The sequence below is a fragment of the Anopheles funestus genome, chromosome 2RL, assembly GCF_943734845.2.
Source record: "Anopheles funestus chromosome 2RL, idAnoFuneDA-416_04, whole genome shotgun sequence".
NCBI lineage: Eukaryota > Metazoa > Arthropoda > Insecta > Diptera > Culicidae > Anopheles > Anopheles funestus.
In genome coordinates this window covers 29916168-29942882 of record NC_064598.1, presented here as the reverse complement: position 1 = coordinate 29942882, position 26715 = coordinate 29916168, and the positions used below count along the sequence as shown (strand labels likewise).

The 26715-nt window shown below is 44.4% G+C and overlaps 2 protein-coding genes across 8 annotated transcripts in view; one reads left to right on the top strand and one right to left on the bottom strand.

Annotated features, from left to right (window-relative positions):
• The first annotated feature begins 3 nt into the window (after positions 1 to 3).
• Positions 4 to 26715, top strand: part of LOC125765771 (WD repeat-containing protein on Y chromosome) — a 118185-nt gene continuing 91473 nt past the window's right edge. The window contains exons 1-3 of one of the 2 annotated variants that reach the window (XM_049431229.1): positions 4 to 545; positions 605 to 2619; positions 2693 to 3044. In XM_049431229.1, coding sequence (XP_049287186.1) covers positions 162 to 545; positions 605 to 2619; positions 2693 to 3044 — 2751 coding nt within the window. In that variant the 5' untranslated portion in view covers positions 4 to 161. Of the gene's footprint in view, positions 546 to 604; positions 2620 to 2692; positions 3585 to 26715 lie in introns of those variants that run through there. The other variant, XM_049431227.1, reaches the window with a different exon arrangement.
• Positions 3473 to 26715, bottom strand: part of LOC125765758 (cadherin-99C) — a 142887-nt gene continuing 119644 nt past the window's right edge. For 5 of the 6 annotated variants that reach the window (XM_049431204.1, XM_049431200.1, XM_049431205.1 and 2 more), the window contains 6 exons: positions 6231 to 9526; positions 5850 to 6146; positions 5523 to 5776; positions 5165 to 5414; positions 4817 to 5080; positions 3473 to 4744 (listed from right to left, as the gene is read on the bottom strand). In XM_049431204.1, coding sequence (XP_049287161.1) covers positions 4591 to 4744; positions 4817 to 5080; positions 5165 to 5414; positions 5523 to 5776; positions 5850 to 6146; positions 6231 to 9526 — 4515 coding nt within the window. In that variant the 3' untranslated portion in view covers positions 3473 to 4590. Of the gene's footprint in view, positions 4745 to 4816; positions 5081 to 5164; positions 5415 to 5522; positions 5777 to 5849; positions 6147 to 6230; positions 9527 to 26715 lie in introns of those variants that run through there. The other variant, XM_049431206.1, reaches the window with a different exon arrangement.

The following is a 26715-nucleotide window of genomic DNA, read 5'->3' as shown; positions in this document are numbered from 1 at the left end:
CGTGATTTGTTTACTTTATAGTTTTTTTTCTTCTTTTTCTGCCATTATTGCACAAAGGTTCGCTCATTTGGTCATTTGCAGCATTCAAATCTACTTTCGTCTCGAGCTATTGCGAAAAAGTACATCGATCAAAGTATACAAGGAATGCATCACTCTTCGACATGGCTGGCAGATTGTCCTCCGCCACATCAGGCAAGGAAATCCATCGTTTTGTAACTGGCGAACAGATAGATTTTCTGCAAGGACAGTTCCGTTTGCGAAACAACCGTCTTACCCTGGTGGAATTACGTGACCTGCTGTGTGATATCGGACTGCACTATACCGATGAAGAGTATCGAACCTTGTGTCTACAGATAAACACTGATCACGATGAGTATTGCCAGTGGGACGAGTTTATTAGCTATCTTATCCTCGGCTTCCAAGACGATGATCCCCTTGGAGTAAAGCAGTCTCTTGATCCTCCTATTTCTGGTGAGCTGTGCCTAAAGTTACGCCGCCAGGTCTACAATATAGTAAAGATCGATTTTTGTCCAATGGTGTACTACGTAAGTATTTCTGCTCAGTATTTACTTTTAAGCTATTAGCACAGTTCTCATACATGTAGGACGGCAGCATAAGTTGGTCGCAAGGGCACTGGATTACAACGTCTCGTGAAGGTGTTATACAGTTTTGGACCGAAGACTGGAAACCGGAAATGACCGTCAAAACGGTGCCTTCGAATCTGAAACGATCAAAAACGTGGGTTCTGGAAACTGCACCCCTTCCGGATTTGAGTATGTTCTGTGTGGCTGGATTGGAAACGGAACTTCGCTTCTATGATGTCGTTGCGGCATCCTTTACGTTGAAACTGGTGATCGAACGACTTCCTCATCCGATTAGCGCAATGGCGTATAGCTTTAACCATGCCGAACCTGGCAAGCTTATCACGGGTGACTACGATGGTCATATTCGTTTGTTTGTGTTCTATCCCGAACGCAAAGCGACATCATCGAGTGAAACATTCTCCACAATCACGCGCATTCCCTTGCAGGATGTGCTATGCGGAAAGTATGGACCCATGGATTGTGTTGATTATGGACGCCTTCTTCCCGATATAGTACGATCGATACAGTTTCTTGACAGTATGCGTTGCTTTATTGCATCCGCGGAAGAAAATCCTCTAATTTCTACCGGGGGACGATCGCGATCAGAACAACCATGCGGTATGATCATCCACTCAATGGAACTTCCTGCTACATTAGTGACGAAATTTTTCATTCCACGAGGCGTAACGTGTTTCGCATTTGAACCCTCTAACGAACTGCTTGCTTCCGGTGGACCGGATTGCGATCTTCGTTTGTGGGATATACACCGACCAGATAAACCATCCGTTGTGCTGGTAGGGCACACATCGAGTATTACGTTTGTGTTCCTGCAAGATGCTGGCGAGAAGTTATACAGTCTTGACCAGAAGAAGATCATCAAAGTGTGGGACGTGCGCAATCGGGTTCTGCTGCAAACGTTCAGCCAGTTTTCGACCGTGCTCGTTAAAGGTATTCCGGCCTGTGCGTACTACAATATGCGTGAACGGGAGCTCGTTGTGGCCAGTAACAAACTATTCGTAACGGCCTGCAGTCCAGAGATTGCACTCGATCGTACAGATGGCGATAGTCACACCAAAGCCGTATCGGTGCTGCTGTTCAACGATTTGTACCAACTGGTTGTTAGCTGTGGGTTCGATAGTTTCATCATAGTTTGGGACCACCGGTTGAATCGAAAGATGACGATCATTACGGAAGCGCACACGCAGATCCGCAATGGAGTGCTTGAACCGGTAGAAATCACGACAGCGTGTTTTGATGGCAAGCACCAGATGTTATTGACCGGTGCGCGTAATGGTTCGTTAAAAATCTGGAACATTAGTGGCCGGACGTGCATGCGCACTATACAGATGGACGACGATTGTGAAGTGACAGCCGTGTTTTGGCAAGCGAATCGTATCCTGGCAATGGGTTGGAATCATCGGGTCGTAGAATTTGCTGCATTCACGGAGAATGACGAGTATCCGCGGGGACTGCAGTGGCGCAAACTGCACTCGGACGACATTCTTTGTGCGGCGGTTAGTGGTTCAATGCCTGGCGTGATGGCCACTTCTAGTTACGCTGGGGAACTCGTCTTTTGGATGTTGGAAACAGGACAACCTTACCGCCGCTACGATGCAACTAATCCACGATCACACATACCGATCATATTTCGCGATGTTCCGGAATCAAAGCCACGCAAATTGGCCCCAAGGCGATCTATGTTGGTAGTGGCTTCTGGCAACTTGGCGATGCGACGTTTGTCCCGGATCGTGATGCCGTCAGGGTTAGAACAGATGCGGCAACATTCGATGCAATCGATGCTGTTCCTTCCAAGCCGCCCGATGTTGGCTGAGTATGGAACAATGCTCGGTTCGCTCGATAATGGCTTAGTGCAGGTGTGGTCTCATCACGCCCAAGGAGGGTTCAAGGGACAGTTCAACGGTATCCATATGGCAGGCGATAGGATAATAACGATGGCTACTGACAAAGCAAACAGATTCCTTTTTACCGGTACTGCATTGGGATACGTTAAAACGTGGTACATCGAAAATTGCTGGTAAGTATGTTTGTCCCGCACTGTTAAACCTGAAAAATTCAATACTATTCCTTGAAATTCGTTTGCATCATAGGATACCCAACGAAGATGCATTCCATGTGAACAAACCGGCGCTAAGAGTTCTGTTTCCATTCCTACTTAACGATGTTGTACCTGGTCGGGCTAAACGATCGGCCAGAGATCAACCAAAACCATGGCTACTTAACTCCTACCAAGCGCATCGAACCTGCATCACCGGGCTGTTATATCTGGACGCCACCGGCCTGTTGTTGAGCTGTAGCAGTGATCGCACTATACGTTTGTGGACTCTTGGTGGACGATACATTGGTCTGCTGGGTAGCCCGATCAACTGGGAACCATTGGCAACTGATTTACCTCCGCCAGAAGGGTACCGTTTCCGAATTCCACCAGATTTGCAGCGCGAGGTAAGTTTTACCACAGCGAAAGTGTTACGAGGTGGGAAAGATTTCCTACGAATACGAACCACGAGTGGTGGCGGTGGCCTTACAAGTGGCGTAATGGTTTCTGCGGATCGGCAGAAGCCTGCGCCTTTGATGGAAACGTATGGTAGCGCACTAGTAGAACCAATATTGAATACAACCGTGCTGAAGCTACCATCCAAAGAACCCAAACTGAGAACGATAAAGTTGGATCAAACTTATCCTTCGTTCCCGGTGTATGGGCATATGGTACAATTTCCCATCAAGCCTGTAGCATACTCGACACAGGTTGAACTGATACTGGAGAAAACGAAAATGCTAAAATTTAAAGAAGATCCTCATGATCCCGATGCATGAATATCGTATCGACGTATATGATGGCATGGATAAAAATGGATGACATGAAGAACACATTTTGTTTGCAAGTAATCTCAAATTGAGTAGGTTTTTATTGCTGTATTTGGACGCTTGTTGCGCTTTAACGCAACTGTATGATTAAAATTGGCTGCGATGATACATACCGTATTTTCTACACTCATTGCATTTGTATTGTACGACAGTTTAACTAAACAATTATCGTCCCTTTTCCTAAAACCTAACTGCATTTCCCTAAATGTAACCATCGTACGGTAAGCATGTACACTGTTTCCGGTTTCCACTAGCTAAGAAGGGCAGTTTTCGATCAGTTCTGTGGCTTTACAGGCTTTCTCTATTCAGAAACGATACATGTGAGCATCAATGTTCAAACACTGTTGAGAATGTTTGCTAACTTTCGCTCAATACTATCCTCCATACCTTGGTATATTGAGTGGTTTTCCATTCAAAATCGTTCCTAAGTACGATACGAGCTTACTAATTAAATGACTGTAAATATTTACACACTATAGCCAGCCCTCACAGACGATACGGTCTGTTTTATACGTGTTCTAGATTCGTTATTGGCCGTTTCGCACCAACCCATTTCGTTGGTTAAATGTTTTCTCGCATAACTAACTATTTATACTGGAGAGTGGGGTTTCAAAGCGGTGGTATACTCTCCAGCAAACTTTTTACGCACCCAATCCCTTCCTGTGCACAGTGAATAAATATAACATTGCGTAATCATCCTTATTCATTCATGCTTGTTGCAATATTTAGCATCGCTTCTTCGTTTTTGTTATCTATCTACTGCTACTATAGTACACATTTTTTGTTTTTTGTTTATGCTACTAACTATTCCATATTTTAAAATTGCATACTTATACTTATATTCTGTCGTTAAAAGGCAGTTGTTTACATTAGCAACTATTGGCATAAAACGTAGAAGACAAAATAAAACAATAGTCGATAAAATGCCACATATGTCACAATATTTTACAACGTTATGCTAAAACCTAATCGAAGTTAAGATTCAGTTTCGTGTCCGTCGGAACCATCGGTCCCCTATGGGGATCTGCTTCTTTGATGCATGTTGTGGCATCATTGTGAGAACTCTTCTGCTTGAGACCGAGTTCGGTGTTTCGTGCGTGGGTTTCTGGCACCTTCTTCAGGGTTACAGCTCCGTAGTGGTTTCCGCATCGGATCGGTCCAGGTCGTTGAGATAGGAGAAGGACAATTGGTTATAGTCCCGTTTGCCAAAGCTGACGTTTTCGTTCGTAGCGCTGATATGGTTCAGCTGTGGTTGCGATTGTAGATCTCCGTTTTGTCTGTAATGTGAAGGTCCGAGATTCGATCAGTTCTAAATGTAATTTATAGTATAGAAGGATTGTCTAGCTTACCGTATGTGAAACAGAGGATTCGTTATTGGCACATCATTGTAGCGATTGTTGCGACCGAGCGTATTTGTCACTATTTCGGTCCCCACGTAACCGCCCCCGTTGTGCATCTGGTGATGATGTCCCTGGTTAAGGTTAATGTTGTTCGACGCATGGTTGGCATTGTTATGCGGCACGTGGTTGATGTTTCGCTGGTTGCGGCCGAGCGTATTGAAAGTGTTGTTCTGGGCCATGGTTAAATTATTCCGATTGAGTGTATCGCCGTACCTGTTAAAGATTTGTACACGATTAGGACATTTAGTTCGCTTCGACAACGATACGTTTAACTAGACTAATTTGAACGAGTCTTACCCATTGATGTAATTATTGCGTTCGGATTTTATGCGTCCGAGCGTCAGCGTTCCGGGTACCGTTCCATTCCCTCCCCCGGATACCAACGGATTCAGATAGTTGTTGCGGTTCATTTCGAGCGTTCGGTTGAGCGTGTTTTGGCGATTATTAATATTGAGATTGTTGTTGTTTTTAGTGTTATTGTTATTGTTACGCTGCAGTGTGCCAACAACAGCGGTCGTTGCGTCGGAGTTTGTAGGACTGTGTTGACCTATGAGAGAAAAACCGAACAACAATTTTAGTTAGTACAACGGAGTCAGATTCGCAACAAAAGCAACGGAGGCAAATGATATTGAAAAAAACAATGTTTCAAACTGACCATTTTCCTTGTGTGTGATGTAGCTAACATTGTCGAGACTGAAGGCATGGTTTTTGGCGCTAAAGTCAAGCTGCAAATCGTCACCTTCGTCGGCAAGTGGAACAGCCATGGCTAGGACCTGCGTTTCGTACTCTTTCAAGCTTGTCGGATTTTCCGACGGTGCTTGCTGTTGGGAATTGATCATGACCGGATCGTAGCGTACGGGGCTAGCGGGTGCAGTATACTGGCGCATTCTTTGCTTAAAGTTTTTGTATCTACATAAACAAAAGATGGTGAGGATCAATCTAGCAGGATCTTCTATTGTTTTAATTAGCTTGCTTTACTTACTTGGACCAAGAAATGCAAATGTACACGATTCCGATGGAACCCAGAATAAGAATTACGATCGCTACCGCAATGAGCGCAAACGGGAACACATCATCATTTCCGACGATGGTAGCTTTAATTTTCTGTATAGGAAGCTTCGGCTCGATCGGTCCAAAAATGCCCTGTGCAGTAGCACGTGCAATACTGGAAGCTTCGAAATTAATCTGGGACAAGATAGCAGGTGCGAAGACGCGCTTGGCGATTGTGCTTGAGTTCCGCTCGAGAATACGCTCCGTTTGGGGATCGACGGCATAGAACCTAGAGAAAAGAGATGAAGCATAACAATATGGTATTTTTGTAGAATGCAGTGACTTATTTGCATCGTTATCATCGGGTACGTACCACACATCAGTCGCTCCGGCCACTTCCTCAGCAGTGCCATTTTCATTCAGAACTTTGCGAACGCTAAACCGCTCGATGCCCGTTATCAGCCCGTCGGTTTTCTCATGCAACAGTTCCTCGAGATTGCGCGCATGGCGACGCATATCCTTTGGATTTGAGTCCAAGAACACGAGCGTCATTCGATTGATATCGGCAATTAGGTTCACCACAACCCGAGCACGCGCCTTGTGTACCGTGCCGCTGGAAGCGTTACCATTATTGTCACGCGCTTCCACCAAAAACACGAGCGGTGTTTGACGGACACTCTGGAAGGATTTCTGCGTCTTAAGCATTCCGGTGTCCTCGCTGATGGTGAAGTACGAACTCGGTGCATCGTCATGCGGGATTTCATTCAACTGTTCTTCTACATCCACCAACGTGTATTTGATCTGACCGAACGATCCTATGTCGCGATCGGTTGCTTTCACTTGTATTAAAGGCGTTTCGATGTCTGCATCGGCATTGATGACAGCGTAATACGTGTCGTTACGCGTACTTTGCTGGTACGTCTTTGGAAACACAAATTGTGGCACATTGTCGTTCTCGTCCTGGACGATCACCTTTACGGTGGCCGTGTTTTTGTGCTGGTTAACAAAATACTTGTTAGACGCTAGCCGAACCTCCAACGTGTGGCTGGTGGCTGTCTCGTAGTCTAATGGTGCGATCAGTATCAGTGCACAGGCATGATCTTCGATAGTGACGCGGAACAATTTTTGCTCATTGCCATCGCTTATCAGTTCACAGCTGAAGCCACCATTATGCTTGGTGGCTTTCTTAGAGTTGATGATTTGAATGAGCTTAATTGTTGCATTTACGCCCGTTGACTCAGGCACGCTAGTAGTATAACTATCGTCACTGAATGCGAGTCCCTGCACCTCAAGATTCACGATACCTCCATTCTCTAGTCGCGACTCGGCCGAATCTCCATTCGGATTGGTAGGTATGTGACCCACATACACGGGAAGTGTCGAAACACTGCTCAGCTGCGGTTCGCCCATATCAAAAGCACGCACGTCAATCAGATACTCGCTATCCTCCTCCTTGCCCAGGTCGTCACGTATCCGCACGATACCCGAATCCGCATCGACCTGGAAGTACTTTAGTGCTTTACCGCGACCAACCAACTCGTACCGTACTACGTTGCCTGGTGAGGATCCGTCACCGTCGACAGCCGGCATTGATCCCACGATTGCTCCGATTGGCAAGTTGTCGTTGATACTGACCGGTTCGGGAATAGATACAAATACAGGCGGAATGTCGTTGCGATCCTCCACCTCTACCATGATTCGTATGTAGTCGCCCGGATTAGTGCCATTGTTTTCCAGCGTACCTACAATCAGCTCGTGCATTTTATCCTTTTCGTAGTCCAATCCGCGAATCGTCTTAATCTGACCCGTCCGGGCATCTACCTTGAACAAATCGCCTGGTCCGCGCTTCAATGTGTACGTGATCTCGGGTTTCGTGTCCGGATCGAAAGCCCGCACCGTAGTAACCGTCATGTCAGGTACATTTTCCGGTATTTTTACCTCAACAGTTGACTCCATAAACCTGGGCATTTCGTCCGGGATGTCACGCACTTTCACCGTCACACTAGCCGTACCGAGACGTGGCTCTGGAGCGCCGTCCTTTGCCGTCACGACAAAACGGTACTCCTTTTGTTTCTCATAGTCTAGCGCCATCTTCGTCCGTACCTCGCCAGTCTTTGAGTCAATCTTGAACGGAATATCTGACGGAATGGTGTACGTAATCTCCGCGTTCATACCTTCGTCGGCATCGGTCGCATGAACCATTCCAATAGCAACGTTTTCTTTACCCTCATCCACCGCAAACACATACGGCAACTTACGTTCATCAAACTCCGGATTCTTATCATTAATATCCGTAACCTTGATGTTGACGGTAGCGCTGCTTGCCAGTCCTCCGTTGTCTTCAGCTCGTATGATCAGTTGATAGCGCGTAAGATCCTCTCGATCAAGCTTCCGTATCACGCTTATCACACCACTGTCCTTGCCAATCGAGAACTGGCGCAGATCGTTTCCTGTCGTAATGGCATAACTGACAGGATCGTTCTCTGGATCTTCCGCCTTGAGCACGATCACGGTAGAATTAATTTCTGCTCCCTCGCTGACTTGGACCTCGTACACCGGTTTGGCGAATCGTGGTGGTTTCGTGTTTGGTCCGGGTGTGATTGTCACCTCAACGATGGCCTGTGACGACAATCCACCTATATCCGAGGCTTGTACCGTGATACTATACTGCTCACCAGCATTCAAGCGTGTTCTGGTTTCGATCTCACCCGTAGATGGATCGATGGCAAATTTACTTGCACCGTTGTTGGACACGTGGAAGATCGAGTACGTGATGATGGCGTTGTCAGCGGCATCGTTATCAGTAGCTTGAACTTTCGTCACTAGGCGTCGTCCATCACCGGCCATCAGTGTAACCGGAGCGACCATTGCCAGCTTCGGTGCATTGTCGTTAATATCGCGTAGGTTCACAGTAAGGCTCATCGGTGCACTGGCCGCATTACCATTCGCTTCCCGTGCCACAACCTGGAAGAGATATTTTCCCGGACTAGGAGGATCACGGTCTAGTCCTTCCTCGTTAACACGCAGTATTCCTTCCTTCGACACGATGAACGACGGTGTCGTTACCTCGTAAATGTATTCCATACCTTCACCGTCCGGACCGAGATCTTGATCGGTGGTGGACAGCTTAATCGGTTTACCCTGCGCATCCATTACTACCGTTCCGATTGGAGAATTTTCATCGACAAACCCCTCGGTAGCGGTGATACTAATCATCGGTGGATAAGCATCGACCGGCTTCACGTGAATCGACAGTTTGGCTGTGGTGTACCGTTTCATATCGGACACTTCCTCCGCTTTGACGATGATGTCAAACTTTTTTGCCGTTACCGAAGCATCCACTAGCTTCGTCTGTTTCAGCACACCGGTCTGTGGGTCGATCTCAAAATAATCACCGTAGTTGCCTGGGATGCCGCTCAGGAAGGTGTACCGAATCGGTGCACTGATTGTGTCGAGGTCGACTGCTTGAATCCGCTCGGGTGTTACCGTCAGTACGCCTTGTAATGTTCCAGCCGGGACGGAAGCGCTATACTCTGGATTGAGACAAGCACCATCTAGCAGTACGCACCCGCGATAAATAAAGGACGGGTCCTGATCATCCGAGTCGGCAATATCGATCGTTAGCGTTGTTGTAGCGGATAGGCGTTCGGTAGCGTTACGTGCACGATCCTAAAACAAAAGAAAGGATTTATAATAGAAGCTGGTTAGTGAATGGTAATTTTGAATTAGGTTTTATTGTGAACTAAAAACTAAAATGAGAGCAGCAATGGCCTATATCATTTTGGTTAACTCTGTTTTTTTGGTAGAGGTGTGTCATCTTCTGTAAAGCTATTCTGTGTGATTGTTGATATGTCTTTGAGTGCTATTTTGGAATACTCATTACTATCTATTGAAAGTGAAATCGAACAGCTAACCCCCAAGGGAATTAATATTGGAGTTTGATCGGTTCCTTTCACCTGAGAACGGGATCAGTAATTGGAGCCGTTTTTAATTGGTAGTTTTATTCAAGCGGTTGGTGATAGCCCAGGAGCGGTGGAAACAAACGTAACGTAAGTCGTAAATGAAGTGGAGCAATAAAATTCGGTTTAAAGTTTGTGTTAATTGATACTTTATCGATATCGTGCCATGCTAAAATTGGCGACACCGATTGACGGCAGAGCTATGACAATAGCGGCAGCATTTTACCATATCGGTATCTGCTATTTTAATGTGAAAATGTCGAAACCCTTTTAATGATGGCAGAGGGTTACTAAAGATATGTGAATCTTGTCCATAAATGATCTGTTTTGTTAAGGTTTGGGCTAAATTAATGGTCGGGTAAAATGGTACCCTGTGTTGTGGAATAAAATCAACCATTCCACCAGCTTTTCAAAATAAAGATATTGTAATGAATAAATCTTTTTAAACATCCCTACATGTTGACACTAGTGTAGAAGGATTATAGGACTTAAAACAAAGTTGTCCATGTAAAATAATTAAACTTTATAGATCACTTCTATGCCTCTAAATATAAAAGTTATCATGTCGGAGAGTCAGAGAAACGCTGTCGAACCAGTCTGCAAATCTGACTAGTTGTCTGGACAACATGGATCAATTTCAGCCATTCCTTGATGGGCAGACTATAACAATCAATGGTATCTTTTGTACCAAGGATTTAACTCCTTCTGCACGGAATTCCTCCCTACGAAGGTTAAAATGCTGCGTTGGTAATTCCTCTAGACATTTCCCTTCGAATGATGAGACGTTTCATTTGCCCTCAGGAATCCCAAACGTCAGCCTCATCGTGCGCCATCATTCTGACGTATATTGCAGAATTCTGTCTGATCTGGTATGTTCTTTTCGTGTTGAATCTAGTCCAATCATCATCAGCGTGATCATCGTTATTGATGCTAGTTTTGTTCGCATCACTGCTCGAGTGGGATCATATAAAGATTCTTCACCGATCTGATCATACACTGACCAGCTCATATTTCGAATGAAGCAACAGCATCTACCAACGTCGGAAGAGAGAAGATATCGTTTAAAATTCTCGTTACACACATGAACAATCTTCCAAATGACCATGTTCCTCTTTTGCGTTTTTATTTACACCTTCTTCCTTGTTGGTTGCATCATGAAGAAATCCCTTCAACGAGATGCAAATTGCAGTATGACGCGATGCATCACAGGTCGTTCTTCATTTCTGTCTGGTTGCTGGTGTCGGTCAATCGGTTCATTGGCACCCTGTTAGTGGTAACACATCAGTAGCCTGCAATCTCGCGCCCAATCCACCTCGTGATCATTTGTCAAGCATCGGTAAATTGAATGTAATTGCCATCGGACGGGGCTGACGGTGTTGGGCAACAGGCTCATTAATCATCTGCCCTTTCGGGACATGTGCCGCAGGACATCACCAGGGGACTTGATGGGTGCACTCTAACACCGTCCCATTGTTCCGACTGCCCATTGGTACGCATTCGGACGTAGGGACAGATTTTTTAATTAAAAACCTTTTAAGCATGAAAAATAAATGCAACGCCATTGGTTCCGATCAGAGGCAATCCGACTTTTGGGTTGCATTGGGTCAGTGAATGTAAACAATGACTGTGGGCCGCCAGGAGACGTGACAAGACACGTGATTTCAATGCTCTTGAAAATTGGAACCCCTTCCCAAATGCAAACCGCTTCTGTCAACGCTATTTCAACCGATGCTCTGCGTAGCCACCCAACAGGACACGCACCGACTGAGGTCTGCAGTCCATTGTGCGTTTCATTCGTTGGTCAGAGTTGAAGGTTTAGCCTTGTTTTTCGAATCGAATTAGCGCAGCCCGACTATTATTAATTATCACAATCGGTGTTCTCGTTTGCTTGTTGCTGTGTGTTCGCTACAAACAAAAGTGGTCAAACCAGCTGCAGCAGCAACAGCATGTTTGGTTTTTGTGAAAATTTGGTACACGGTGGGAATGGGTGTTAAATTAACCACCCAAGGAGAGGAGAGAAGTTGCCGGTTGTGTCCCGCTGTGATAGCTATGGGCTGTAGTTGTTTGTTAAATGCTTCTTGCGACATGATCGTAACATGATCGAAACAGGCAACCTTTACGTAAATTTGGAAGAAATATTGAATTTAATTTATGGTTTGAAAATGTTTGCTACAAAAAAATATTTGAGACTCTAATTATTGGGATGCTGTAGTCCTAATTTAGTTTATTTCTCTTAGGTTTCCCAATTTTGCTTATCACTTATTTGTCGCACAACAAAATAATTTTGTTTAGGGGTAACAAAGAAGTAATTTTTTTAGGGGCGGCTCGGTGGTGCATGTGATAAACGGCACCCGTCCACACGGCAGGGCCAGGTTCAAATCCCATCCGGACCGTCCCCCCTAGCATGGACTGTAGTTATAGTTAGCACTATAGTTAGCCCAATATTTTTTGTTCCTTCAGATTAAGTTAATCATTTTACTAAAACGCGTAACAGCAAATTGAACCAAAGTGATGGAAGGTATGCATTTTCCAATTAAATTGGCTCCAGGTGAAATCCCGTGGAATGCTTGTGCCTTACTCGTTTTGGTCGTCACCATCAAAATGAGAATGGCACAGCAAGCCAGGTAGCCTAGCATTAGCAGGGAAGTCAAACTCGAAGCCTACCGAAGTACAATACCGGGAAATGACTATCTTTAGTACAGTGCCAACGGCGTTCCGAGGTGTTCCGTCAGAGCCAAATCGAGCAAACGCAATCGATGCCATCGGGGCGGGCTAACTCGGCACGTAGCATGGCGCCTTCAGCGAGAAAGATAAAGTTGTTGTGGATATCGCGGGGCTGAAAATTATAATAAATTGATCACGACTTTGTGCTAAAGGAAATGGAAGTACTTTGGTTGGACCTGGGCAAATGTTTTGTGCCGGCCAGTGCACTCTCGGTCGTATGATTTTGGCGCGAGTCGTATTCTTCGTGGCTAGGCGCCTGGATGCTCGTTACGACGACTACTATCGAGGATCCACTTGAATGGCGATCGAAAGGGAAACTCTGTGGCCGGTGGTGTTCAACGCTGTGGATGAACGAAAACCCAACCAGGTTTATCACTCTTGTAGGCGACCTTACGGATGACCGGCTGTGTGAAGCGAGATCGGGTAATTGCATACGACGGCTTCTCAATTGCACACGTCATCATTCCCGTCCATCACGGCGCTATTCCCGGAACCCGGAACTTATCGTTTCGTTTGTAATTGAAACAAAAAAGCAACAGCAAATGTCCTCTAACTACACGCAGTAACTGTAGCACTGATGATCATGGTTCTGTATATTGGTTAGGTTACCGTAAATGGAACAGCCACCAGAGTGGTGTGGACGCTTCCTTCTAGCGTACCACTGAGAATGCAACCTAACCCCGAAACGAGTGCCGAAAGGACAAAACACTCCCGCCATAATACCCCAGCACTAATGACGCAACGCTTGGTTGGTAACAAAGTGAACGACGAAACAAAACAAAAAACTTGCACCACGAATTAAGATCACAATCTTTATTATCTCTCGTAATTTAGGTCTACATTTGGCACCTCGGTTTTTGGTACGCGCCGTATGGTTGGGTTGGCCTATTAACGTGACTTGTTAATTCTTTTCACCTGCTTCTTCCCGTCGTTTGGTTTTGTTTCCGTGCACATGAACAGCCCAGTACAGCAAAACCCCTTTTTGTTGGTGTTGTTTTGCAAACAAACAAAAAAATGATACCGATAGTGCGTTGGAAGCTTTCAGTGTTAATATTACGGCAAGTAGAACTGACTTTTTTCAATGTCAAATCTTAGCAGAATGGTTTTATTTGGATGGGATTTTGGTCGGGTATTACGCGCCATTTACAACACAAGGTGTGTAGATCAAAATTATTAATACTATTAGACGAGTACAACTACATTCGATTAAGTTAATTGACTGTACATTTTATCGTGCAAGAGTTAGAACAAGAGTTCCTTAAAAAAGAGCTTTAATATCCCTTGAAAGTTTTATTACTACGTGGTTTATTACTGTTTGCTATTTCTTTAAGTGATTCATAAATTATGGTATAAAAAACACTCTAGCTTTAGGATAAAAAAACGTACCGACTGTTGATTGTTGAGAAAAAAAAAGATTTATATTGCAAGAGACCACTTTGTACTGAAGATTTATTGCCACCAAATCAAGTATCATTTGTGTTCATATAAAGTTCTTTAAAAAAAAAACAATCATTCGGGCATGACGTTAGGCAGGCAAGTGTGCGCTGATTTCGATTCAGAGTTGGTGCAGGTTAAGGATCATGCAAAGTATCAGATCGTCAGTAGAGTTCCATTGAACAATTGAGGTCATGGAATGCAGGCAGTACGTATCTCTCCTAAACATGTACAGCAAGAATTAGAAAATAAAAAAAACAAACCCTGAGGTTCATTGCGCCGCCTGCCCCGAAGATGAATCCGTCACACACAACCACAACATGGGACTAGTAGTGGAGAGGAAAATGTCCACCGTGGCGAATCATGTCCGGGTGGGGAGTATATCGAAAAAAGGGCAAAAACAATTTACCCATTTCGTACGCTAATTCCAACACAGTTAATCTGTTTCACCTTATATGCTAGCCGCGTATCGAGACCGAGTTTTGCAAATCGTCTACAGACGACTTGAAGGCAATACGTAAGACAGAACTGTCCTGTGTATTGGGGGTAGGCTGATCGGGTAAGGTTTCGGTCTGTGGCCTGCTCTCGACACTTGTGGTCATACAGCTACTGTCCAGCAGCATGTGTGTTTGTTTTGGGGACTGCTTCTGGAGAGCGCATTCCAACGGCTGCTGGCTGCGGTTGTGCGATATTTATGCAAATAGGCGACGGCTAGGTGAAGCAAACGAAATATCGCCCTAAACCGTATTGGATAAGGTACACCACATCGAACGAGTTGGTTGGTTCCTCGTCGACCAAAGGGGAAATCAGTTCCAATTACTGTCTGCAGCACCATCACACTGCACACGGTTTGCACCTGGTCTATATGGACAGAGACGCAGAGTGAGTCTGTGAGTGATCCATCGTTGTCGAGACTCCGGGTATTACCGAGACCGTACGTAAATGGGACGCACAGAGCCTTTTCAGGCGCTGGTGGTATGTAGGTTAGGCTCTGTTTTTTTCCTTCCCTCGATCGTTTGCGATGCATATGTAAATAGCAATTATTACATGAATGCTGCATGCCGTAAAAACGCATCGTGGTTTTAGGGCTGGCACGCGCTGCTATCCTAAACAGATAGAGAAACGGGGCGGTTGGGGAGAAATTGTTCACTCACTACAGTATGCAAGATATCGCAGAAACACAGGATGATAATTAAATTGTCAAGCGGCTCAACCTTCGCTAGATTTTTGCGGCCACAAAGGCGTCCGGGGTTGGTCCACAATCAGGACAGTGATCGGTTGCTGTCGGTTGCGATTAGGAAGCCTAATATCGCTGGCCCCACACTGTCTTTCTGCTGCACCGGCGTACACGACATCGTCAGTTCATAAATCACGGACGTCGCTGCGGGCGGAGAGAATGGCAGGATTCCGTTCCGGTAGTGATTAGATGTCGTTAGACTTTCACGCCTATATATATATAAGCTCACCTAAAGTAGCGGATTGCCACCCCGGCAGCATATATTGGCGGGAACTAGCGCAACGGAGTGCAGAGAGTGAATTTATTAACCGATTTTTTTTTGTTTAGCTTGTTTCGGGCAATTTTTCACACGAGCGCTTTTCGCGATCCTGATCGACGTCGCTGACGGTGATCACGTACAGGTTTTGGCGTTAGAAATTCACACTTGCCAGAAACTATGTAATTATGGTGGTGTTATGTCGTCTCATACCTCCCTACGGGATGGCAACTCCACAGTTTGCATGGGTTGAAAGTTTCTATCTCTTCATCTGTTCTTTTTTTTCTGCTTCCTCCAAGGCTGTAGTTGATTTTGGGCGTGTTCGATGCCCCCGGGATATGGTTTTGCAGTGCAGGGAAATTTCATGCAGCTGATAGTTGCGCTTTATCAAATGTGTTTTTGCTATTGACAAGCAGCGAACATTTTTTTGCCCACATTTATTGGTAGCAAACCAGTGAACAGAGCGTAACAGAAATGTAGCCTATCGAATTTAATAATTTGTAATTATTCCATTCGCGTGTTATATGCTTCTGCATACCGTTGCCCTTGGCAAACAGGGATTAAGGATCAGTTCCAGGAAGTAAGCGTTGCTTGAAAATATTACACGCTTGGCGGAAGTGTTAATCGGCTAGTGCAAACTAACCCGTGCCAAACGTAAGGTGAAATATCATTTGAAAAGGAGCGTGTATTACTGTAAAAAAACGATATGTATCCTCACCTTAAGCTCGGTATTAAAGCAGTTAAAAGATTTATCATCGTGCTGGGGTGCTTATAGCCAGCGGCTAAGCTTGCAAAATGAAGATATCGGCTTTTTTTAGAAGCAAGATGTTAGTGAGCTGAACATGACAAATCGGTGAAAGTGGGTTGCATTTAGCTTAATTTGCTATATGGCTACTTTCTGCTTGCTGGTGAAGAATTTATTACCATTGTCATAACGAACACGCTAATAACGATCAATAGCTTTTGCCTTCCAGCTAGGTGTTTCACACTGGCCGGTAGGTTTATTCGGAAGCTTGATTAAATAGAGCACAATTTAAACTACGAGACTAGCAAGTCCCACACAATTTGTTGTGTTGCTACTATTTGTAACCGTTTGTTGTTGATTATAATCAACTAGCGAACCATCGAATTTTATGCAGTTTGGTAAACATTTGATACAAAATATAATTGATTAGGATTAAGTTATTGTTAGTAAATATGTGGCGCACTGGTGTCAAACACACAAAATTCATCTGACATTTATTAAATGCACACACATGTCGTTGGACACGATCGGACGCGCTGATCTCACGAGATAAACCTGTAACGCACATCAGCAAAGTGACGGATCTGACTAACGAAATTGGCAATTAGTGCGTGTGCTAAGCTTGTGTGCGAAGGAATTAGATGCGAGAGACGAAATCGGCAAAACCGGTTCGTCAATTATAGTTGTGTGGGTGTGTCGTGATAACGAAGCAGAAGAAATAATGGTAATGAGATAAAGATAATTTGTGATCAGTAGTGATTGGATAGCGGAATGCGTTTGAGCTATGAAAGCTTTCAGTACATACCGAATTTGGGAAAAGTTCTTTTTTGGTGACAAAAAGTGATCCTCGAGGATCTTATTTCATACAAAAGATGGTTAATACACCAATTCATGCGTTGATGTGATGTTAAACAATCGAAATTTGTTTTGCACGTGTTTAAATTGTTGCCAGCGTCGGCTTGGTTTGTGTCAGCGTATACTTTCGTGATACGTGTTGGTATGTGTAAGTGAAAGAATAATTATACTGTGAAAAAGTACAGGAGATCAAAAAGCATTTACAGTAATGTCTTCCAAAGTAAATGCAAAATTTTTCTTCGTATATTGTATTTGAAATATGTAGATCTTACAATTGTATTTTTCTTTTGCAAGGAAAACATTGTACAAAACCATTAAATCTTCAAAAATGAATAAGCATAATGAAAGACGCTAAAGCGGTAGTGTACGTGTGTGAGTGTAAGGAAATTTATAATCAGTGCGTGTTATACTGTGCGTGTACTAAGCTTGTAAATTATTTGTATTTGTGTTATGCAATGCTTTTTGTCATCTAGTTTTTTTTTCGTGCTGGCTTTGGCTAGTTAATAAAATTTGCAAATAATTTAAAAAAACCTTTCGGTACGTGTTGTGGAAAGTGACCAGAAAAAAAATTGCTAGTGTTGCTTGTTTTTTTTTTGGTGAAAACTTATTGTTTATTGTGTGAATTTGTGTTTTGAAAAATGTAGCCATTGTGTGGCATAAATGTGTCAAAGCGCGTTGAAATGTGTATGTGCTTTTGTGAAAAGAAAAAAGGAAGTGTTGGTTGTGTTTTGGTGAAAAAAAGTGATGTCCTTTTCTCAATGTGCTTATTGCGTAAATTTGTATATTAAAAAATGTGGCGAGTGTTGCGTTTTAAATGTGCCAAAGGACATTGAAATGTGTATGTGCTTTTGTGAAAAGAAAAAAGGAAATGTTGGTTGTGTTTTGGTGAAAAAAAGTAAAGTCCTTTTCTAAATGTGCTTATTGCGTAAATTTGTGTATTAAAAAATGTGGCATTGAAATGTGTATGTGTCTTTGTGTAAAGAAAAAAAAGTCAAATGTTGTTTTTTTTATGCCAAGAACCTATCCTATCGTTTACCCTGGTAAGTAAACTACATTCAAATACAATTATCTGAAGTAAGATTTTTACTCGCAGCAATTTATTTTCATTTTCATGGCTCTGTGTAACTCTGTGTGTGTTTATAACATTAGGCGGCGATGCAAAATGTTATGTATTTTGTGTAATACTAAAGCAAAAATTTATTTATTTTTTTATAATTAATTATTAAGGCATAAAACAAAAACAATTTGGCCTCGATGTAAAAGTAAATAAACCTAACCCCCTCTCCCCTACTCCTTCCGATCAGTAGTTTTGTATTGACAGGGCCCCCCTCCCATAGCTATTCTACCTTGGCACTTAGGGACGTCTAAGGTTTGATCTGCACTTAGACGAACTAGTGTCAAATATAAGAAAATTTACCAAAGATTTATTAAACGACGATGAAGCTGATCTCACGAGACAAAGTTGTAACGCACGCTCAGGCAAAGTGTAACGCTCCTTGACGACCAACAGATGTAACTACAAAATAACTATAAAATTTATTGTATTGGCAAGCTTTTCACGGTATGCTCTGTACCTTTTCTAAAAAAGCACTAAAAATGATTAAATGCAGCATCATCTTTAACAGCATTTAGAACACATTGTTAAGTGTTCCACAGTGATACTTTGCAAGTAACACTTAGCTATGTGGAGATCAACAGAAGCAAATACTAATTGGAAGGTGCATTAATGCACATACCCCGGCTTAGATCGAAATCAATGACACTGATTTATGATGCGAGTAATTGGCCTTTAACCGTAGGGCATTGGCACAGGTGTTGGTAATTATTGTCAGAGAGTATCGTTAATCATCAATCAGTGATATTCTTGACTGATGTATGTACGTTTGCCTAGAAAATATTGTGGGATGATGTTGCTAAATGTAAGCTGCAAAGCCTCCACAAAAATATTCAGTAATCTATCTACATTGAATAATAATATTCCTAGACGTTATTTGTTTAGGTTTAATTCGGTTACACAACATGTGCAGTGTTCAAGAATATATAGAATGCAACTCACGTTGAATGAGACGTATCGCATAAATATACCAAGCCTAACATGGCCTAACAACTCTTGCCTTGATTGCGGAGTGCATGGTCTACATTTGAGGGGCTTTACCACGATGTACTTTAATTGCTAGCAGTCAGGATAGGGGGAACTCATGTGAAGGTGGCTGTGCTGACCTAGCGGTGGTTCCCGTTGCCGTCGGAGGAAAACATCTCGACCCCAAAAACTAGGGAGCGTCCATGCGTTCGTTTTGTTCTTGATACAGTTTCGCTGCACGGTTCGTAGGAAAATGGCACGGGCCGAGGCCTATTTTTTTGCTTAAAAAGTTGTGCAACATAGATCGATTGATCGTTTATCGGTGATGGGCGGTGAGCACGGGAGGTACCGCGATCGGTGGACCCACACAGGGGTACTTGTAAGTTGGTAATGATTGAACCGACCTAAAAAAATGCGGTCAGCAACAATCAAGGGTTGCAACTAAACCCTCGGGAGCGAACTAGATTAAGCACTTGGAGTTGGAATTGGAAAGCAGCATGAAGCGAAGCGATGGAGAGGAGAGCAAAAAGAAAAAAAAACTCGACTGGAGCTACACGAGGCAGATTCTAATCTCCGATAAGCACCTTTCCAGTGCGCTGGCAAGGAAGATCGTACCAATGGGGATGTGGATAAAGAAAGAAGAAGGTTTTGAACCCTATTTGAGGTAACGTTACATGCTGAAGAGTTCAAACGTGTTCCTATCTTACGGTTAGGGTGTGTATTTTTTTTTTTTGCTTCTTTCCTGCTAAGTATCATGTTACAAATACAGCGCAGAATGTCGATAGAACCGGTAGAAAATGAAGAAAATTAGATCACTTCCGATTGGAGCGTGGGGTTAATTGGAGTACATCGACTGTTGTACGTACCTTTCCAGACTGGGCCTGGATGGCCCAGAATAAACCTATCGCTAGCGCGTAAGGTTAGTTCGGTAGGTAGATTAAACATAAAATGCAACCAATGCTTTCATTTAGACTCGCCCGGAAAGGGAAGTGTGAACATGAACCGGGCGAATTAAGCGTACCAATGGCGGTACCGTAGCTTCCACATACATCGAACCGCCGAAGGTCGGGCTCATCGCGTGGAGGAGAATTCGATTATCGGGGGGGGTGTGCATTAGTGTTGGATTACGGTTTTGTTTGGCATTTTCGCACTTTCTTCGGGCGGCCAGTGGAAACAGTTCCCGCCGTCGGTTGGGATCAAAAGCGAGTGCAAAATGATGGCGATGATCGGCGATCAACGCCGTTTCCGGGCGGTGAATCAAATCTCGCTGCTGGCTGTGTCTGGATATGTTGCCGACATGCACGCAAAATGATGAATTAGCTATTATTAAGTGATTAAATAATGCGATCGAATAGCGGTCTAAGCAGTGTTTGAAGCTGGCCGCACGCGGGTACAGGTGAAGTGCTGCAGGGTGGAGAGGGCGGGAGGCTTGGGGGATTGCGATTTCCTTTCATCCTTTTTTCGCAATCGAGTAATGGACCTTTCGAAGGGGGTTACTCGTCTGGTGTGGACGTGCGAAAAAACTTTCACTAATCCCGCCGAGTCACGTCGCGTGAGTGCAAATTATTTACGCGTCGTTCGACATGAGATGACATCGAGAGTGTTGCCCTTTCGTCAGGTATTCCGCATTCTTTACACTTTCCTGCGCTTGTTTTTTTTCTCGTTATGCACGTTTGTTGGTGGTAGTTGTCGGAAGCAAAGATATCGCTTGGGTGCGTTTTATGTTTCACTTCAGGCGTACAACAGTGACGTTGTAAAGTTCAACACCATTTGGGTGTTGGTTACAAAACTGACCGCAGAAGGACACCAGAACAGGGAGGAGTTTATTGTGCCGTGGGTCATCCGTCTGCCGACGTATGCCAAGCTGGAAGGCATGCTAGACGCTCCGCTGCAAATCAAGAATTAAGCTGATGTCGTAAATCTTTCCCATAAATCAGTGCCGTGTGCTTTTATCGCTTGTCATGCTGGCCGCAACCTGCAGACGGTTGCGAATCATCACCGGCCGTAGGTTTGTCCGTTGTACGGCGTATAAGTGCAAGTTATGGTTCGTGCGAAGGGGTTCCCAACTGCAAAACACACTGCCCGTTCCCAGGCGTTGATAAGTTTGGCTGATAGGATATCTTCATTGTGCGATCGACGATGATGTTGGTCGCCTCACGGGCAATCGCGGTAACCACATCTCGTTTGTGTTGCCGATCCTCGTGTGTTGCGTGCAGCTTTGCCACGGCAGATATGCGAAAGTGTGATGGCCCCTCAAAGATGTGTGCGAGAGCATCCTTACCTCGTGTCTTCAACCTGATGCACAAGACAGGCAAAGGCACCAGACGCCGAGGATGGTGATGATGACTACGTGCAAATATGAGCAGATAATGGGAACGCTCCTTGAATTAAGAGATGAAATGCGCTCGGTGTACGAACGCGGGCGAACGCGCTGGCAGTACGTAAAGAATAACTACTCTCGGAGGTCCTCAGAGGGCGACAGCTGAACTGAATGCTAATGTGGCGATTGAAATTATGGCGGTTAAAGCAGTTGCGCCGTTGTTACGAGGACGTTCAACTGTTTTGCCGCCTCTAGTGTCAACAGCCGGTAAGAACGAGTGAAGGTGATTTAAATGACGTTCTTGCGCGGTGAAGCAAAAATATTGTTTCTTGACTAATGAGAGTTTACGTTTGACTGCGGTGAAAAGGATAAACAAAATTTTATTGTGAAAGATTACATTTCGCAGTTGCGTTACATCAGGAATACATAAATTATGTCTAGATATGGCATCTAGAAATCCAAAAGCACACAAGTACACATCAGTTAGACGAGGTTTTTCCGACTCCTGGATCACCAGAAGTTAGGTGCACTCAAACAGCTTAACTTTTTCTTGTCGTTTTTCAATATAAAGAAACGATCGCAAATGTACCATCTTCGGCAATCCCTACCTAATATTACCAAATCCCATGCGGAATGTGATCGTGAAATGTTAAAATTGTTGTATCGCGATTGTGTTTCCCATTCGATTGTTTCTTTTGCCTTGGATCTTGGAGCCGCAGTGTAAGACACACGCGAGATTGCCACAACTATGGTAGGGTTCGCTATAATGATCATGTGAATTTATGCTGCTATTGCTCGGAGAATTCTCTCCTGGTGAAGTTAAGATGCAATTGCTATTGGAAGGGGAAGGATGGTATCGCATGGTGAAGTTGGTGATGATGTTGTACTTGCTGCAATGGTGTGCATCGAATGTACACAGGCTTCATACCAATCACATGCCATCGGGAGGTATACATCAGGTTGTCACGAGACTTTGTCAAGAAGCCCAATAAAGGAGGTTCTCTTTCTTGAAGTTTCTTCACCTACGAGCGGTAGTAATGATTTCATAAAACATCGTGAAAAATCCCACCAAAACAAGTTTGCTGTAAACTGTACACAGGAATTGCCATCCCATAGGAGTCTTAAGACTATACGGTAGGGTGGTGCTTACAGGTGCATTGGAATTGTATTATATCTCCAACGACACGCATCATTAAGCAGCAAACACTAACTCCTCAGTTCTCTAAGACTATAAGGCCAGAGTGTAAGAAGCTTATCCGTGTGAGCAAAGTTGGGGTAATACAATACGGTGTCACGGTTTAATGACAATCAAGCAGATCGTAGGCACCCAAACTTAATCACCGTTTGGGAGACCACGCGAATGCATTGAGAAATTATTGTGCCATCGGGTGGCACAAAGCTGGTGACAACTATGGGACACGCGATTGCAATGGCGTGTGCATGTGTCGTGCAAATAGATTCATTCCGTTTGTCATGGGTAGGGTATTTAAATTTGTTTCACTAGTTCTTTACGTTCGTGCGATGTGTCCAGAAACGTTATTGGAGGGAAGGAGCTAAAAAGTGAAGGAGCACCACGTAAAAAAAAACATGAATTCCATGGCCAAAAGGCACAACGATGTGTTAAGCGTAAGGTGGGGTGTGACTTAAATGGAGCAAAACAAATCATACTGACCCGTACAGAGGACTGTGGGATAAAGGAGCAAGAGCGACCAGTGCCATAAAGATATAGGCTCCGATCTGTATCAGGTGCCGAGTGCTGACGTTTGGGGGCTTAAAGCTAACATCCCGTCAGGAAGATATTTACACTAGCAGTGTGGCTGTGTGGCATTTAGAGCCTTTATCCACTAGCTGTGTCGTGTTGCGTGTGACGGTCACCAAACTATAGTGGGGGGGAGCTATAAGAAACTATTTAACGCCTGGAAGAATTGCGAACACGATCATGCCGGTAAGTTCGGTATGTCCAATGATATCAAAGCATTGCACCGCTCCGTTTTCTTGCTATCAAGCACCGAGAGATCGGCTGCTGATGTTAATGGTGTGTACTTGCTTTGGTTTTTTTTCTTAAGATGCTGTAAAAAAAACACAACCATCACGGATGGAGTAAAAACTCTAATGTCTCATTGCCTGTAGCGAATAATAAAAAAAAAATGGTCCAGACCGCACACATACAGGCACTGAGTCGCGCCATTTAAATTATACTCAATCTGAACCGCGTGTAATCGTTCGTCTCGCTGCAGTACCCAAGGTGGAAATATGATTATGAAAGGCAAGCAAAAGTGGCGGCACGTGCTTAAACGCGTTTCCTATGTGCGTTTGAAACCATTTAATGCTCCATAAAGCTTACGCTATTTTGTTCGTTGATCTTACCGTAAAGTGCACATCATATCCACCACAACCTATAGCGACCCACGGACAGGTTTTTGGTTATAATCTGCACAAACCCGCGCCTCATTCATTCATTTGGTACGTTTCGATAGAGAATCGGAGATCCCAACGTTCGATTAGCAGCGTCGTTCGAACTACGGCGTATAATACTCGCGGGCGTTAGGATGTTTAGCGTTTACAGGTGACGGCGACAACGACGACAAAGCCGTCGAATATTGCCACCAGCACCAGCAGACAAGGTGTCGAAGGCTTCATTGATCTACCAGTGCGATCGTACCGAATAGAATAACAGCTATTAGTGTGGAAGTAGACGAGGTTACGGAGGGGCCGGAATGATCGGAATCGAAACACAACTCTCGCCTCCTCCCACCCGGCCCAACGATTCGAAGCAATAGAAGTGCAAGAAACCAATCAGAAAACGATAAAATCATGCTCCATTTTTTAAAAGTGAAGCCTCATTTGCATATAAATTTCCTACTCCTGGCTTCGTTCGAAGCAAACGGCGCTCGGCGACCTGCTCTAAGACGTAGATAGTAACAGTGCCAACGCTGTCGAACGTGTGTACCACCGGCCAAGCATTGTTGAAGGTTAACTACCCCTACACGCCGGACGCCCAAAATTGGAAGTTGTTCAGGTCTGGTTGTTTTGCCGGTGGTACAGAACGCCTATGCCCTTTTGAGCTGCGACAAGAACCCGTCACGAAACGTTGCCAGAACATAGTTTTTTGCTATGCTCCAGTTTGGACGAGGGTGAATGGAGCAGAGGAGCGTCCAACATCGCACCTAGAGATAGGCGACTTTACGCACGAGGATACCTATGGAGAACCTGAGGGTTTGGTCCTGTAGGCACGTAATCACGGACAACATGAACTAACGAATGGTTTCTTTCTAATCTATTTCCCATGATTGGGGTCTTTTTTTGTGTAGCTGTAATAGCGTCTTTCGGTACCTTGACATGATTGTGAGGTTAGTTTTGAGTGATCCAACCAATTGGTACGTTCTAAGTTCGCGATTTAGCTCATGTCTGTGGATTCGCAGGATATCAGCTGTGGCCAGTTCGATACTTGACAACTTATATTTAGTTGACAACTCATACTGAACTTTGGACATTAAATATTCAAAAAACTCATAAAAGAATATCTTTGGACATCTATAAGTTGAACATAGTTTAGGTATTTTCTTCTTCTCTGCTATTCTTCAAACTTTACTCTTGCTATACAGACGATACTCAAGTCTTTATTCACATTTTTTGGGGTTATATTGAAAATGTCCGCTACCCTGCGGGTATATTCTTGATGGCAGTATGGAATGTATGGTTCAGAGATAAAGCGAAAATTTTCCGACCCGGACCGTGATCAATCACATGCCGGTTCAAGTGCAAAAACTAATGATCGCGCTTTGATGGATGAATGGTGGCAACGTTGAGCGCATGTCATGATCAGAGCACCCCCAAAGGGTGACCACCGTATGCCAAACGTCACTAGCTGTGAATTACCGTCAATGGTGCATCGATGTCGTTTGTTGCGCAAGCGCGTAAGGTGCATTTGATTGATGTCGGGAATTAACCCGTGCCCGGCCTGCTGCATCGATTGCCTCAGACGGTCGATCGCGCGGTACACGGAGTTGGAAGTATGTTGCTTTTCCCACTTGTGACGCGTTTTGTAATATGTCAGCCCACCTCGGGCGCAATGTGTGCCCACCTAGCGAGGTCGCGAGCGTGATGATGAGCCACACTCATCGATGAAGATGTCCGCCTCGTGCGGTTTTGCAGACGGTTTTTTTTAAGTCTGCTTAGTCTCTTGTGCACCCTACAGGGTTGACTTTTGGGCGCCGTTTATATTTGATTGCCGATGATGCTTCACGAGGGTTTTGATTGCTTTCACACGAGCGATGGAGCGAAAAAAGGGTGAAGCACCCATTAGGTGTTATGAAAAGCACATCAGCTTACGCAAGTTTAGATTGTAAAGTATGAAATGCACTTGCTATAAAATATTTAAATTAACTGCACGTAGCTGGGATACACTTCAATCTGCGGTTTATAGTAATAATTGAACAGAGTTATTGTTTACTTTTAGTTGAAAACGCACACACGCGCACAAGGCTGGTGACAAGTATGCAAATGACCCACAAGCGGAATCCTTTACCCACGCGCACCTCTAGCGGAATATTTAGGAATCAACCAAACCCATAGGTGGAATTCGTACGTGACTACCAACTCGGTGTGGTTTTGCAGGTGCGTTAAGGAGAAATGTAAACAAGCAAACCAATATAAACAACCATAAAACAAGCCTCGGCTGGGTGGTTGGGATATGCGTAAAGGGTTGGAAACACACCGGGGTGGTGTAAACAAGCTAACCCCCATTTGGCGTCACACAGTTTGGAAAAACGGCACAAAACGAAGGAAGGAAACGAGGATAAAATCGGACTGTGCAAATAGTGTCATTTACACTCCACTCACGCACGCTTCCCCCCATCTCGCGGGGACACTTGATTCGAAAGCTTTTCTAACGGTTTGTCGCGAGACGATTTATTGATGCTCGTGGTTTTCGAACAGCACCTGCCACTGCCGGCTGATGTACCACCACTTCATGCCAAGCTTGGAGAGAGGGGAGACATTATGTCAGCTTTTTTTTTTATTATTATTTAGTTTTGTTCAATGAGCTGCCGGGGTTGATTGGTGAGCGTGCATCGGGGCGGTCGCACCAGTTGGCGTTAGTGCGTAAAACTATGAATGAAACCTCACTTTGCTATGGAGCAGCAGCCCGATCGATGGTTACGCAATTCGAACCCGGTGCAGCGTCCGACTGCTTTAGATTGGGATCTGTTCCGTCGCGATGTGTGCCCGAACACTTTGCAACTTCGCA